Source organism: Epinephelus fuscoguttatus, linkage group LG3 (genome assembly GCF_011397635.1).
Source record: "Epinephelus fuscoguttatus linkage group LG3, E.fuscoguttatus.final_Chr_v1".
NCBI classification, from domain to species: Eukaryota; Metazoa; Chordata; class Actinopteri; order Perciformes; family Serranidae; genus Epinephelus; species Epinephelus fuscoguttatus.
This window is the reverse complement of record NC_064754.1, coordinates 39114259-39130636: the sequence shown is the minus strand read 5'-3', so window position 1 is coordinate 39130636 and position 16378 is coordinate 39114259. Positions and strand designations below refer to the sequence as shown.

Below are 16378 nucleotides of genomic sequence, written 5' to 3'. Positions count from 1 at the left end.
ATAGATATACAGCTGTGTGTCTTCTCCTGCACCACATAGTTGTCACAAGAAGTGGTACAAAATTTGCAATAGGTCATGTCCACTTAGGAAATACGACTCCTGCGTGCAGTGTCTGACTTTCACAGAAATAAACAGCAGCATCAACGGTGTGCCACCTCTACCCTTGACATATGCAAAGGTGCGAGGACCCATTCATCGCTGCTTGCAGCTTTAATTTGGAGTTGTGTTTCCAGTTACCTGATGAAGACAAGGTTAAGATTCACTCACCCTGAAGTTCTTTCATTAATTTCTCTTAACTCCCGTGGGAATTACCTGGCTCTTTAGCTACTAAAGGCTCCACTATGTTCACCAGCTGGTTGCTCTGTGTCTGTCTGTCTGTGCTGAGCAGGTAGAGTACATTGAGTTTTTAACAGAGCCTTTTCTCTGAAAACATCTGCCTGCTGTTGCTGGATGCAGGCCAGAAAATTAAAACAAGCTGAAAGACACTAAAACACCCTGTAGAGCTGAGGGGAACTGCAGAGTTGAGTGCTAATTCTCTGAAGACACATTATTGTAAGTAACCCCTTTCACATTGCAGTAATTTTTCCATTGTTAATATAAAAATACTGATTAATGCAGCGTTAAGTCTGCGTTCCTGGTGTGGGAACACTCTGGTTTTACTCAGTAAAGTTATCAGGCTAACTTCAATGATCCTGTCTCATGATACCAAACTCTGGTATTACCTAACACCTAATAAAGAGGACCTAATGCTCTTGGTCACCCCAGACCTCTGAAAGCAAGGAGTCAGATTATATCTAAAACAGAGGAATATTCTCAGAAGAACCACATCCTTAACTTGAGCACTCATTTAAGTAAGCCAAGGTCAGCAGATAAGGAAGAGAGGCCATGTGAAGGTGTTAAGGACAAAGCGATTGTGTGCTTTAGTGTTGACACATGACCATAAAAACAATGGGAAATAACCATGGCATAACTTTGCAAAACAACAACAACAAAAAAAAAAAACACCAAGAAACAAAAATACCAACTGAGGCCTATTTCACGAATGCACAGATTTCATGCGCACTCAACCACTTATAAATTATGACAACAAAAGTAACAAAGATTGGTTATGGCAAAGAAATGTGTCAAAGACAGAACCCTGCTTGACAGAGTAAAGAGTATCACTTCATGTCTGATTTGTCTCTTTTTTGCTTTTGTTCTCTCTCTCTCTCTCTCTCTCTCAGAGACACACACACACACACACACACACACACACACACACACACACACTAACAGTGAAACATTTTGCAAGCATTAACTGCTTTTCTTTCACCAAAATAGTAAACAAAACTTGAAAAAAAAGAAAGAAAAAAAAGGTTCCTTCTCTTCATCACTAGTGGCTTTCTTTTCAGCTTACTTGTTCCACTGCGATTCAGAAGCAGTTGCTTGGCAGCCAGCCCATCACCTGGACTAACAAAATGTTGAAGACAAATTGTTCCAGGTAAACTGTGCAGCACGAAGACCCAATCATACTATGGAGAGTACAGTCAGAATGTGTGATTGTCACTGGGTTAGGGGTGACGCAGAGTGGAGTGTGCAGAGATATGAAAGGAGGCGAGAGGATGTCTGGTATTTGATAAGAAGAGTGACATTGTTGAGTTCAGCTGTTCTGGCCACTGGCCCAGCATGCTCCTGTAAGACTAGTCTGTCTGCTACAGAGTTGATTTGGATAAAGTTTCCTTTGGAGTTCCATGTTCTGTTGCCTTCACAGCCTCTGGTGACGATCTAGAGCACCAAACCAACTGTTACAAAAGCACTGGGGTGTATTTTTTGCAGGTGAAGTTGGCGGTGTGACACTAGGTAACATGTTAAAGTGTTTCTTTTATCATGGTCTGACTGTGCCATGTGCTTAGGTTAGGGAAAATACAAGTGACAAAATTCCAGTCGTAGCTCAGAGAACTCAGTTTGAGAGTCCAGTCTCCGGCTGTAGCTCCAAAATCCATAGTGCTGCCCATGGCTGGTTTACTCTGACATTCCACAGGCTGGTGCCGGTTAGCGTGGCTCAACAGTGTGCCAGCTTGCCCCATAGGTTATAGTTCAATGGTGAATTCACTCCAAAAAAAACAAGTGTTGGGATGCTGGATTTGTAAACAAGGGTGAAGAGAAGGTATGTGTGGGAGAGCGGGTCAAATAGACAGGAGGATTGATGCTACCCTGTAAACAAAAATATTGGGGTATTTATTCAGCCATTGTGGTTCTGTGGCAGAGCTGGGCAGCAGTGGAGGTCTGAGATCTGCCACAGTCGGGCTAGTCTGGTCTGAAGATGGGGATCTTAGGTAAGAACTCTATTAAGATTACCTGCAGGGGGAAAGAGGAAAAAGGTGTTTCTGTGAGACAAAACAGATTTTTCAAGTGGTAGACATTTTGATACAGCCTTTTTTTGTTTTGTTTTGTTATTTTGTTTTTACCAAAGTAGCCCTCACTGTACTATCTAAGGACTGCTTCATGGCAATATTGGATTTACAGACTTTTTTTGCTTCGATGTGATGAAGTAGATTGATATGTCGCAACTTCTCCATCTGACGCTATTATCTTTAAACAGTTCCTGAATTTTAGTTCACATAACATACTCTGACACAATACACATCACAGTAGGGCTGCTCAAAATTGGCATAAATGTGAATTACAATTATTTCGGTCAAAATGTGATCATGGTTATGTTGTATAAAAACTCAATGACTTTGGAAACATCATGCATTTGGTGATCTTCAAAGTATGTAGTGTTCTTTTACTGTAACAGTGAAGGCACTCAAAAACTGACATATTGTCCATAAGAATAAATAAATAAAATAAATAACACAAATGTGAGTAATGTAATATAATTCTCCATCATAAGACTGACCTGTTAATAATTCCTGAACATTTACGCAGAGCACGCACAATGGACAAATTGTGTATGTACACATGAAGATACATTGTAGCGTGGCTAAAACTCCTCAATCATATGCTTTAAAGGCTGCATCTGCAGAGGTCACAGTAGCAGAGGGTGATTTATTGAAATTTAGTTATTAATTTAGTTAAGGATCTGAAAAGTCGCTAAATCTCGTGAAAAAGTTGCCAAGTCGGCAACACTGAGCACGGCTGTCAAGGACAGGTGGGCCCTGAATTTATAATACAAGACAAAACGAGAGTATTATTAAAAAACAGAATGTGGCACAATTATCGTTTTGTCTCTTATCTTGTTTGCATAGTTTTTGGTAGCCAAAACCTTAACTGAAAATAAAATTTGATTAGCCCCACATCACTGTCTGGATATAAAAACTCATACACTGTGATAAAAGATTCATCACCCACCCCTGTGTTGAGTGAATCAGCAATGGTAAGAGTTTACTAACATTACCACTGTGGGATCAAGCAAAAAAACTAACGAGCTTAAACTATCTTAACTTAACTGCACTGCATTAAACAGCAGGGATGTCCTGTGTTTTGGCGTCTGATAAGCCTTTAAACTCATCAATCAGCAATTCAAACCAGTATTCCTGTATTGTATATTATCAACAGATACTTACATATTCCATCATGTTGTTAGTTTCACACTTCCTTTTGCTCAGCCTCCAATGCAAACACAACTGCAGAAAGAGTGCAACAGTGATCAGATGGTTTTTATAACATGACCTAGCAAGGTACACTATCAATACACACATATCCATTCATGCCTTCACTGCTCACCTTGTGGTAAAGTCTGCTGTTCTCCCACTCCAGAAGTTTCTCTATAGATCTTCTTGTCTAGAAGGCAACAATGACGTTAGATGACATTCTTTTAGATACAGTGTTATGTTGTTGCAAATGCAACAGGGATGGGTATCTCACCCTCTTGCTGAGGCAGATGACAGGCCACAAACTGAAGCCCAGTGTGCAACAACAGCAGAGGCAGCCACACAGGAGCCACCTCACATTCACTGGCAGGGTCTTCCTCAGGCAGCTGTTTACACGGTTGATACTGGCTTTGAATTCCTCTGGTGCCACCTGAAGAAGAGCACATACACAATATAGTTTAGTGCGATAACTTCGAATTTTCTTTAATGGCACGTTGAAATGCTTTACTTACACCACTTTCCCACCAAAATTAGTGTATGTAAGCAGGCTTTTGATACACAGGTAAACCCAATAAAATAGTTAAAAGACTCATTTCCTATTGACAGTAGACCACAGCTGTGTACATGGCTCTGCAGCAGACAAGCATGCATTTCTCTGTGTGAGTGTGTGTCTTTTTTTTTTGGTGTGTCATGTCCGACGTCACCGACTGGACAGTAAACAGTAGAAAGCTGCATGTAGGCCTGTGAAAACTTTGTGGTGGTTACTTCTTTTTATATGTCTCTTACTTATTCAGTCAGTCTTTCAAACTCAGTGCAGACTAATCAAAATCAATGTTTGAGCACTGCTTGGGCAGAGACAGACAGACAGTATTTTGTGGAGACGCGTTATTGCATCTTGCCACTTAAGGGGTTAAAAGTAGCGCGCTTACCCGGTTGTGTTTCCATCAATAGTGATTAGAGCTGGAGGCAATAAATACCCATGACTACTGCAAAGTAATTTGACCCGGAGTGGCGACTGACACCTTTACCAATAAATTCAAAGGACAGATGTTAGCAGCTAGGGATGTCGCGATCCAACTTTTTCACTTTCGATCCGATACTGATACTACAGCCCTAGTACCGATCCGACACCAATACCAATCCAATGCCAGCTCATATTTCTATCTGTCTGTTCTGACCAATGGGTTTACTTTTTTAGCACTGATTTCGTAATGTGGAATAATAGAAAAGGCTTGATCAAGTGCTATTACTCAAAATGAGAATAACATACTTCCTGAGATGAACCGTCCACAACAGTAGGTTATTATGACAAAACTTGAGCCATTTATTAGATATTTAAATTTTTAACATAAAATAGGCAGTAGCATTAAATAAAATAAATAAAATAACATCTCTGTAGTGACTCTGAGACAAATTAGAAAAAGCCAATATAAAAAAAATCAAACAAATTTAAAAGAAGGCTTTGTTTGACATCTATTACATAAATAAAAAAGTCTACTACTACTGCCAGTGGCAGCCTGGTGCTGCTGCTGTGTGTGAAACATACAACTGCAGGGACCAAAGTTCACCAAACACAGACCCACTCTCCTCTCTTCTTCGTGTGTTACAATGAAGTGCTGGATGGAAAAGCTGGAGCGGATTTGTGGAATGGAATGCTAGCATCGCACTTTTCCCCTGCAGTGCAATCTGATCCGATCCACGTTTTTTGGCTGGATCGCAGCATATTTTCGATCCGCGATCCGGATCGCAGCATCCCTAGTTAGCGTGTTTTTTGTGCAGGGGATAAAGGGCTGTAGTGTTTGCACTAATACAATATATGCAACAAAAATGTAATCTGCTTTTTGTAATGGTGATCAGATGAATGCATGCAGCATTGGTGCCAACAGAGAAACACACTGCACTACAGAACATTAAGCAATTTTAATGTAGAAATCATAACATTTGGTATCATATGTTGGCTGGCTGCTAGAATACATGGTTAATCTTGTAGAATGTCAGATGAGCTAATGTTATTTTTCCATATTTAATATGCATTACTAAACAACAAGACACTCACCTTTCCTGTAAGTGCTGAAGGAAATTCTGACTCGAATTTGTTACTCAGCCCAAACCTGTGGAGGAGAGGGAAAACAACAGACTGTTAGACATAAGCAGACCTACAATGTTTGATTATTCACCTTAATCAAATAAACAAACGTTAACCAAGTGGCATCAAGTCTGCCACAACTTTACATTCCAAGCCTCTTGATTACTCCACTCATCCATAGTTAAAACTACTGAGTCCAGCAGGTATCAGGGGTAAATTATTGATCACTGAATATGCATCATGAGAAACCTCCTGTGCTGCACTCTCATTTTAAGGGAGTCCCATAACACAAACACAAATTATTATGACATTAAAACAGAAGCTACCATATTTATCATGTAAAACATTTTAGGGATGTCAAAATTGTTGTTGTGTTAGACACACAAACCCCCAGTACATCCATGTCCAATCAACTAAAAGTGATTGCCCACAACTTTACACATTTTTCTATTTATACTAGGTTGCACCTCTGCACTTAAGATTGGTGAGGGGAAACAATGTGATTAGTCAACACTGTTAATTTAAGTGAATTAATTGGTAGTTTGATCCCCAATACCTGATACTGTCTGCACTCTGTGTGCTCCTCCAGACCTGACGAGACCCGACACAACATCCAGTAACTTCAGTTCCTGCTGCTACAACAACTTTGTGCTGGGCACAGTCACTGAGAGTAGTTTAGTCATTTAGAGTCCATAAAATTAATCAATATTCAATTCATGTGCCCTGGTTATAAAATACAGGTTAAAAGTACCAATCTAAGCGCAGGACTTAACACTATCTCTAACGTTACACTTTGAACCTACAACCAGGCTCAGTACACAGCACTGCGAGTTGGTTCCCGAGTTCAAGTGCCCAAGTTGTGGAACACAAAACGTTAACGGGAACAAACTGCCTTGTCATGAAAATAGCAGACACGACAGCATATCACATTACGTGGCAGAAACAGACAAAGGTACATATTTATTGGGCCATGTAGCTACATCAGCTAAAAACGAAAGCTCAATCTTATCAGCCACTCCTCGCCAGAGTTAGCTCGAAGCTAATTTAGTAGCTAACGCTAGCTGGCTACGCTAGGTCACCAGCGGTAGCTAACACAGCTACCAGCCAGTTATCCACGGATACCGCGTTTGCTGGTCGTTTAACGGTGACGGTAAACTCCTCTCTCGGTGTCCGTTAGTGTCGCCGGTTGCTTACACAGTGACGTGGCCGGACCCTCGCACCACCACCGGGTCCGGAGCGTACTTGAGGAGCTGCTCCTCCGCGGCCCTGTCCTCGTCCTCCTCTTCCTCCTCCTCCTCCTCGTAGATCTCATCAAAGTCCTCCATCATCGCACGACTCAGGCTCGCGCTTCCCGGGAGAGACACCGGGACAGACACGATGCCGACGAACAGCGGAACCTTACCGAGAGAAGAGTACAAGAAGAACCGTGGAGACGACTACAGAAAAATATCAACCCGTCCCGAAGACGATACAGTTCACATCGCTCAGCCAGCTCCGAAACAAAACATCAACATCCGCCGCAGTAACCGTACGACACCGGAAGGGGGACAGACGTGCTGACGTCTCATTTTTCGTTTTTAACAAAAAGACACTAGAGAAAAAATGTTTTTGTATCATGCAGACTGTCATGTTTTTTTTTCACTCAAACGGTATAATATGTTAGATGTGTCAATAAGGACCTGATCTACCTGATACATTTTGTTATTAATATTATTTTCATGAATGTAAATACTCCAGCAAACTCATTTTTTCTGCTCAGTAAACATAAAAAGGCCTGTGTTTAATATTACTATCTGTGAAAATACAATAGCCTTGAATATGTACTAGTACGTCACTTCTGTGTGCACAAACAAATCAGGGTAACCTACCCACAGGCTCTATTTAACTCTCGAGTTTGTTTGTATAGATGTATTCTTTTTTTTAAAGTTATGTACTTAATGAACTATATATGTATATGTTTATGAACTAACAAACTATATATTGTTCTGTATTCATAAATAGCTAATAAAAAACATAAAGAGGGGAAGCTGTTTGATTTTAACAAAAGCAAATTGGATAGACTGCAAAACTATACATAAAAAAGTAGTAACACCTATGCAACCATTTGTCTCCATTCATTTTAGTTTGGCATATGTGTGTTTTATTGGTGGAGAAATTATTCAGATCCAAGTAGCAATAATATAAAGAAAAAGAAACCTCATGAAAAGGTTTAAAAGGTCCTGCATTCAACATTTTTCTTAAATAAAAGCACAGCAGTAAAAAAAAGTAATATCACCAAAGTGTACTCAAGTATCAAAAGAAGTTTTCTTTATGAAAAATGGCACTTTTAGAGTGCTATTATAGTTTATTATATAATTGCATTACTGATGTATTGAGATGAAGACAACATTGCAGTGTTGTTAGTCAATAAGTAGCATACACTAACTACTTTGATTAGTTTAATCTGATCAATGCACTTCCAAGTAATGTGACCCAGTGACTCAGATTGAGGAGCAAAGTGCATCATTACATTGAACACACAGGACACATCTCCTCATATGGGACTCTAGTGCTTTTTCTATTTTACATAAAGATTTTGATGGAAAATCTATGACTTCTATAACCCCTATTCCAAAAAGGTTGGGACACTGTTTAAAGTGTAAATAGAAACTGAATGCTTGATTTGCAAATCTGTTAGTGCCCATGGCATCATGAAAACTTGTTCACCTGTGATGCCCCCATAAATGCTAAAAGGTACCTACAGATTAAGCTGTCATCCAGACAATGTCTTTTGTAACAATAAGTGTCCTCAGTTCCCAAATACGTGTTTTGAGTGTTTTTTAAAGAAAAGGTGATGTCACACAATGCTAAACATGCCCCTATCCCAACCTTTTGGGAACGTGTTGCGGGCATCAGATTCAGAATGAGTGTATATTTATTTAAAAAAAACAACAACAACACAGTTGATCAGTTTGAACATTAAATCTCTTACCTTTGGATGGTTTCAATTGCATATAGGTCAAAAATGATTTACAAATCATTGCATTCTGTTATTATTTACGTTTCAGGCAACTTCCCAACTTTTTTGGAATTAGGGTTGTAAATAACATCCAAGTAATGTCACCCAGTGACTCAACTGAATAACAAGATCACTACATTGGACACATAAAACACACCTCTTCATATGGGATTATGGGATTCATAGTTTATATAAATATTTTATGGAAAATTCATGATTTTTTTTCTCGATAACTTTCGTGTACTGCAACTAAGTGACTCAGATTTAATATTATAATGCATCACTACACTGAACACACGGGAGACACCTCTTCATGTGGGAGTTTAGTGCTTTTTCTGTTTTATATACTAGCATGATCTATGAGATATGTTCTACATAAAGGTCTTCACAAATCAGATTGTGTAGTAAAAAGTACATTTCACACTGATAACTCTCCAGTTAAATAAAATAGGATACATCAAATTATATATAAAGGACAGCACTTGAGTTAATGTACCTGGTTACCTCTCACTGATGTTGCACGCAGCCGCCTGCAGGTGGATTAAAGTCTGCACTGCTTTTCCAAACAATAATAAAAAAATATAACTTAAAAAACATAAATAAATTCAACTTCACTGAATACATTCACATACATGGAGTATGTATGTTGCAAAGTGAGTCATCATACAAGTTGTAGAAAATATATTTTATAATATAAAAATAATGTGAAAATAAATTCAAATTCATAACGAAACCAAGCCAAAGCGGAAGTTGAGAAATTATCTTTCAAAATACGATATGTACGTTGGTAAGAAGTTACATTTAGCCTACCTTTTAACCCTTTTAAACAGGCTTTGCGTATTTGGGTTTTGAAGCCCAGACTCACATACACATTAGATGCTTTAATTTACTTTCACACGTGCGACTGTTTATCAGTACATGTTTTATTTTGAAAGGCTTGACCAGAAGTGGTCTTTTCACACTCCCCATCCTGCTTCTACAACTAGCTTACATACCGGAACTGCGACTGAACGATGGTCATGTAAGAGATCAGAAAGTTAATCGATAAATGTAAGTTACACCTTTTGGTTATCCATCACGGTCTACATCAGCTCAAGATGTTTACAGCAGACATCGACTCAATGCAGTTTAGATGTGACAAGTAACGTTACTTCCGGTTAAGGATAAACTTTTGCTTTAGCTCATTTGCAGCGGACATCCTGAGTTATTTTTCAAGATGATACAAGCTGAGCACTTTAAAATGATCTTTCAGGTGTTCAGAGACTCTGTTCCTGTCATCACGAGCGGGATTCTAACCGTGGTACTTGGGTCGTGTATTTTGTTTGGCACCCAAACATACTTTAACTTCACTGAGGGGGTCCTCAGTGTTGGCGCCCCTGTGTTTCAAAATGGACACTTGCACAGGCTCTTGGCGTACCCTTTTTACCACAGAACCTTTACTCAGCTTCTCCTGAGCATTGCAACCCTGGTGTTTCTCTGTGGCAGTTTGGAGAAAGGTGTTGGCACTGTCCGCTTCCTGTTCTTCTTCGTCTTGCTGTCGACCACCACAGGCTTGTTTTACAGCTTCCTGGATCTCATGCAGAGTGACAGCAGCCGGAGCCACACAGAGGGGTTGGTTCCTGTGATTCTAGCATGTGTGGCTCTAACTACCATGCACACAAAAATGACCAAAGGATTCCTGTGTGGAGTCAGTTTCCCCACCATGGCTCTCCCTTGGGTGCTTCTCATGATCACCACTGCCCTCATTCCTCACTGTGTGCTCCCCTGTAACGTTGTTGCCGTCCTGGTTGGGTGGATGTATGGGAAAGGATGGCCTCCTTTTCTGAACATGTCTGAAGCCAGGGCTGGCACTTTGGAGAGGATGATACCTTTCAGGTTGCTGAGGAGCATCAGGGGTGTTAAGTTTGTCCCTGCTTCAACAGAGCAGAGGAGGAAGACCCTTCTTCCACAAATCAATCCAACACCTGGCTCCTACCCAGTCCAGGCTTACGCTCCATTGTCCAGCGTCAGCACTGCCAATACTGCAGCCAGGATTTACGAAGGCTGGCCGAATTCAACCAGTCCTCTGTCCAGTCCAACACCACCTCTCAATCCTCATGGACATAGCTCTGCACATAGCTTTGGTCTAAGTCATGGACATGGTTCAGAGCAGAGTTTTGGCCAAAGCTGCAACCACAGTCATAATCATGGTCATAGTCATAGTCATGGTCACGATCATGGTCACGATCATGGTCATGGGCATGGTCATAGCCATGGTCACCTATAGTTATGGTTATTTATTTGACTGCTTTACTCCAGCCATACAGGTTAGCCTTTTTCTGCCAATACTGCAATATTTTCCCTGTAAAACACATGTGGATGTCTGCAGCATCTTTTGTAAGTGGATTGTGTCATCTACAGTGTCAAATGCTTAGACATATTGTTAAGCTGAGTTTACAGTAGGCTGCTACCGTTTTTGTAGAGTGTTTGTTTGCCTGGCTTTATATTTAAATGACATTTCTCTGAATGTTTTATTGTTATGGGTGACTTTTGTACATAAACTTATAAATGTACTTATTTTGTACTATTTCCCTCATTTCTACAAAAAAATATTGGCAAAACATAAAAAGTCTCTGGGAAATACACCCAACTCATGACTCATGGCATTCTTTTAAAGGGTTGTGTGCACATCCTGTCCTAGATTTACAGGACAAGATTAAGTGTTGTTTTCAGTGCAATAAAATGTGAGTGTAAGCAATGGACTAAAGTTCCCAAAACTTTATTGAACTAAAAAAAAGGCAATGTTTTGAGTCCACCCTTTATCAGGCATAACAGTGGACAATGTATACCTGCACATGGGCACAAAACTTAATGCACCTGGCTGTCATCAAGTGATCAAACAAAAATCACGTGTTTAAACAGAAACAAAAAACATACTAAGTGTCTGGATATAATAACGGGGGAGTCTGGGGATGGTTGTAATACTTGATGTTACAGCACATAAAACTTGCTGAATTTTTGTCAGAGCTCTCAAATTTTGACATAAAATACCCCTATTTGTCCACTACAGATAACAACTTCTCCAACATCTCCAACTATATCACACAATTCAGTAGGTGATGTCTGCTGTTACTTGTGAACTACACATATAGCCTGTGTCCCAGTAAGAAAGGGAAAACAACGATTTTAGCACTAAGTTTATACTATACACTAAGTTTTTATAAATTGATGTTTTTTATAACAACTCGTTTTAGGAGATCCTATGTCCTGCTTCCATGAGATAAGCATAAATCATAATAAGTAGCCTAAAGATATTGAAACGTCTGCATTTTTTCAGTACTATATTCATTTGACAGGTCATAGAAAATTTTACTTGTGCTACAAAACTTTCAACCTCTGTAACAAAAGTGCTATGTGCAAAGATGTTAACGCACAGCCCTGTTTAAAGACCCCCTCAGACATTAATAAAGACATAAAAATACTCTGCTTAGAATGTGTCTGATAAAGTTTTTTCTCTTAAAAAACCATGTTAAGAATTCTTGAATTTACACCTACTCTCCCCTCCCCCAGTTTTGTCTTTTAAGCCTATAGCAGTGATATTCAACTCACAGCCTGTGGGCCAAATCTGGCCTGCGATCTTTCAATGAGTTCATAAGAGTTCATAAAAAGCATCAATAGAGCTTGTTTTTCAAAAAAGGGCCAGGGGAGGATACTCTGAACTCCCCAGCAGAGGTCCCAGCTAAACCCCAAATTTCCTCAAATCGTACAAACTCCTCTGCGTACACCTGAATCATGATGCTCTGTGGCCTCTGGCCTCCTGTCATTTTGCAAAACTAGCCCCTGGGCAAAGCAAATTGAGTATCCCTGGCTTATACTGTAATGTCTCGCTGGCCAATTTCTGGATTTAGCGAAAGAAATGAAAACACTGATTTTTCTTCTCAGGTTAAATTTTGGGAGCTTTAATCCATTTTTGCGTTCACCATCTTATATTCTTCTCAGTTTTCCCAACGATAAATCTTGTTGGTATATATGCCCCTAAAACTAATGATTTTATTTGACTAGCAAAAAATAACATTCTCTTTCACAAAAAAACTCAACAAACACCATTACCAGACCTGTGTCCTTAGTGGACAAAAACAAAATCCAACCAGTGCTGTCTTGCATGCATTTAGTTTGTAATCTAATAGCAGTAAAATGTGACTTCAATATTATTTTTCCTTTTGTTACTTAAGTGTTGCGTGGGTAAACATAAAAAAGGAACACAATAAATTTCATTCAATATGAAAGCACAAACAGAGGCAGTTTTAGTCCTGTATTTTGGTTTAATTGACGCTCTTGCAAAGACATATCTATCAGGAACTCACAACTTTATGACACCTGAATCACACTGGAGCAAAATGGCCACTGGGCTGCCTACTGTACTGCAGGATCAGTGATGCCAGCGCACAGATTACTTTAAAACAAGAACTCAGTCCTCCCAGGTATCTCCATAGATGTTCTTCTTCACTGTAATAAAAGAGACGTGCAAGGAGAATGAGTTAAGTCAGTTTCTCTTTCATTCAAAGAAAACAGATGTACCTGAATATTAACCCCTCTACTTTTTATAAACCAGCAATTGTACACATCTCTCAAATAGAATCTTACCGTCTTTCTTGGGTCTCCCTGGCTCCTTCTCAGGTGGTGTTTTGAGCAGTGTCTCAGCCTTCTGAGTGAGCGTGACCTCGTAGTTCTCTCTGTTCTTGAGCCTCAGGTCTTCATACAAGATAGCCTTCTTTCTGGGCTCCTCGTCTTCCACTGGAAGTAGTGGGGATAAGAAAAGGGACAGAGAGGGTTATCTAGGACAGCTGACAGAAAGGTTACTTACTGAGATAGTAAAACTCTGCACAAGAACATTTTATAATAGGGCCGATTTGATGAAACAGTGGAGCACCAGAATGAGCTCTTTTCTGGCACCTCCAGTCAGCAAAAAACATCTTTAGACTTGATAAAATTTAATTTGTAACTCAGGTATGCATTTCCTCTGTGAGAGAGCATATTTTATTGTTTTTGCATGCTTCGTTGTTGTTACATTTCTGATTTCAGGACGTAAAATAAAAGAGTTTGCATATTATAATCCAAGTAATGCTCTTTTATATTATGTGTCTCTTTTCAGCACTGGAAGGCCTTTCACCATACAGTAGCTGCACACAGCTCTCTTTTTGTCTTTGGTCGAGTGCATTGTTTTTCCACCAACTTCATACACCAATGCTTGGCCACCATTGTATGCCACATGAAAGCTTTATAACTAACAATGGTTTGGCAGTTATCACCAAATTATGATTAATAAAGTGTTACACTGTATTTGAAAAACATAAACAGTAGCATTTTGTGTTACCTGGAGCATTGTAGTCATCTGCTTTGCCCATTGGCATGAGTGAATCTGAATTGTAGCCATAATCTTTGGTGTTTGTGGGCATCTGGCCGGGGGCCTCTGCTGGCTGGAACATGGCCTCAAATGACAGTGTGTCTGGATCACTCATCTCTGACTGAGGAGCCTTAGAACTGGTGACGAGAACAGAAAAATGGTCATGGAGCGGTTGGTGGATGATAACATAGTGTCAAAATCAAGTGTGTGTGTGTGTGTGGTACTCACTGCGGAGGCAGTCCCGTCCTCTGTCTGAGGGCCTCTCCCAGAGGGGAGTTCTCCAACCTCTTAAACTTCTCCTGGCACGTCTTCATGTACGACATTTTCCCAGCTAGGTAGCCACAGAAGCCAGCAACTGGAGAGACAAACATGCTCAAAGCTTTTTTATACTTTAATACCTCAGGAACGATTGTAAGACAACATCTTGGCCATAACTATTTCCTTTAACATATGATATTAAATTTCAACTAATGGCAGGTGACATCATCACTGAGAAAAATATTGTTAGTGATGTGAATATGATACTGATACATCCAGCTGAAGCTTATTCTAGTTAGACTGTTTTCAGTGTTTTTTTGTTCAGGAGTTTTTTTTCCCCAGGAGCTGTATTATCCACAGAGGTCTGTCTCTCTCTCTCTCTCTCTCTCTCTCTCTCTCTCTCTGTGTCTCTGTCTCTCTCTCTCGCTCTCTCTCTCTAAAACATACAGACAGGGTATTTAAACTGATAACACTAAATAAAGCAGTTTCACGTTAAAAATCTGTGTTTTTCCAACGCTCTCATCGCAGAGGCTTTCTTACTTCAGCGAAAGCGCAAATGGCTCTGTCTATAGCCAGTGTTTGGTATCTCTATTCTGGGCTACTGTACAAACATGGTAATCTCCGTAGACGAGGACCCGCTCCCTCTATAGATATAATTGGCTCATTCTAAGGTAACACAAAGATAACATTTCTTATTTTCAGATGGTTATACGCTAAAGAAAACATAGTTATTAAATTATACCCCCTTGCTGCCAACATATCCCCCTAAATCCTACACACTGAGCCTTTAAAAGGAATGCACTCAAATACATCAGTTCTACAATAAATCCTACCTTCATAAAGATTATAATGTTTATGATGTTGTTGAAACTGTTTTAGAGATGTGTCGATTCAGCATTATGGTCTTTAGAGAGGCTGTAGTTTGTGTTGTTGTTGAACATCATTTCAATATAGCAACAGGTGTTTTTTTAATATTCAGTCTACTCATCAGTATGGGACGGCAGGTGTCATCTCCCAGCTTTAACAACCATGAACTTACAGGCCACTTTGGGTAGTGATCCAAACCTTGGCGATGCAGACAGAGTCCCTGCAAATAAACAGAACAAGATCAATTCAAAATTCAAGGTGTGTTTATAGTTAGCTCACAGGTACGTTGCTCATTCCTCTAGATTATGACAAATATATACATTACCTTTAGCAACTAGAGCTTGAGTGAGAGCCATGCTGACCACAGAGAAGGGCACCGCTGTGAAGGAAGCATGTTGGTGTCAGACTCAATACACACGTGTCAAAGGAAAAACATGTTGTTTTTACACAACCTAACATCATTAGTCTGACCTGTGTGTGAGAGACAGAAACTTACACCTGTACCAAAAGCTCTCCTCGTTGCACTCTCTGAACACCTTCCTCTCTTCATCTGTGGGGATGTACTCCATACCCATTGGCGCCTGCACATTAACACACACACACACAAACACAGCACCAGCGTTACCTTTAATTCACTTACTTAATTAGCTAGACGTGTTGCCAGGCAACACAGACAGTCCCACCTGACAAACTAATGAGACTGAAACAGCAGACAGAGCTGGTGTCTGCAGTTCATCCAAAGTTAACGTAACGCTAGCCAGCTAGCATGTTAGCATCCCATTTGATACTGCGTGTGTATTGGTGTGCTTACCTGTGCTCCCCTCTGCTGCCGCTCCTCTGTATATCCTGTGGTGGTGGAGGACATGTTGACGGCAATGTCAATGCTAATTTAAATTTTCATAGCATGTGAAAAACCAAACTGTGAGCCACTCAGCACTCTGACTTTTTCTCTGTTTGGTACAATGTCATTTCTCCTGACATAACCCGGAAGTTGAAATAAAGTGGGTTGTTGGCTCAAGCGACAAAAATGTTGTTGTGATAACAATACAAAGAGCAAATTGTTTTATAATAAAGACACATTACTGTTTCATTAGCGCACATAATCCTAAAACATTATATTAGTCACACAATTGAGATTTAAACTGGGGCTTTTATTTTGAAAATTTAGGAGTCATTACAATGGTATTAAAATGTCGACTACGTCATCTAGT

At 39.9% G+C, this 16378-nt stretch overlaps 3 protein-coding genes across 3 annotated transcripts; 1 reads left to right on the top strand and 2 right to left on the bottom strand.

Annotated features, from left to right (window-relative positions):
• Window positions 1–1240: 1240 nt before the first annotated feature.
• On the bottom strand, window positions 1241–7175 carry chic2 (cysteine-rich hydrophobic domain 2). The gene is made up of 6 exons (XM_049571624.1): window positions 6856–7175; window positions 5632–5686; window positions 3850–4005; window positions 3709–3765; window positions 3549–3608; window positions 1241–2337 (listed from the first exon to the last, which is right to left on the bottom strand). The coding sequence occupies exons 1-6, from the start codon at window positions 6987–6989 to the stop codon at window positions 2287–2289; spliced, it is 513 nt and encodes a 170-aa protein (XP_049427581.1). The 5' UTR covers window positions 6990–7175; the 3' UTR covers window positions 1241–2286.
• A 2485-nt stretch (window positions 7176–9660) lies between these two features.
• Window positions 9661–11281, top strand: rhbdd2 (rhomboid domain containing 2). The gene has a single exon (XM_049572070.1). It carries the CDS (start codon window positions 9876–9878, stop codon window positions 10923–10925), a length of 1050 nt encoding a protein of 349 aa, XP_049428027.1. The 5' UTR covers window positions 9661–9875; the 3' UTR covers window positions 10926–11281.
• Window positions 11282–12940: 1659 nt separating this feature from the next.
• On the bottom strand, window positions 12941–16147 carry LOC125886122 (OCIA domain-containing protein 1). Its single transcript, XM_049572072.1, has 8 exons — window positions 15979–16147; window positions 15664–15748; window positions 15493–15546; window positions 15340–15387; window positions 14271–14397; window positions 14013–14179; window positions 13283–13432; window positions 12941–13144 (listed from the first exon to the last, which is right to left on the bottom strand). Exons 1-8 carry the CDS (start codon window positions 16030–16032, stop codon window positions 13107–13109), a joined length of 723 nt encoding a protein of 240 aa, XP_049428029.1. The 5' UTR covers window positions 16033–16147; the 3' UTR covers window positions 12941–13106.
• Between the last annotated feature and the right edge of the window lie 231 nt (window positions 16148–16378).

Bases quoted from the DNA above. Each gene is read 5' to 3' on its own strand.
- chic2 (XM_049571624.1), bottom strand. From the start codon at position 6,989: ATGATGGAGGACTTTGATGAGATCTACGAGGAGGAGGAGGAGGAAGAG. The intron at 4,006-5,631 runs GTGAGTGTCTTG...GCTCTTCTTCAG, and splicing joins CTTCAGCACTTACAGGAAAG to GTGGCACCAGAGGAATTCAA. The intron at 2,338-3,548 runs GTAAGTATCTGT...TTCCCCCTGCAG, and splicing joins CTAACAACATGATGGAATAT to GTAATCTTAATAGAGTTCTT.
- rhbdd2 (XM_049572070.1), top strand. From the start codon at position 9,876: ATGATACAAGCTGAGCACTTTAAAATGATCTTTCAGGTGTTCAGAGAC.
- LOC125886122 (XM_049572072.1), bottom strand. From the start codon at position 16,032: ATGTCCTCCACCACCACAGGATATACAGAGGAGCGGCAGCAGAGGGGA. The intron at 15,547-15,663 runs GTAAGTTTCTGT...CTTCCTTCACAG, and splicing joins GGAGAGCTTTTGGTACAGGT to CGGTGCCCTTCTCTGTGGTC. The intron at 13,433-14,012 runs GTAACACAAAAT...CACTACTTCCAG, and splicing joins AGATGACTACAATGCTCCAG to TGGAAGACGAGGAGCCCAGA.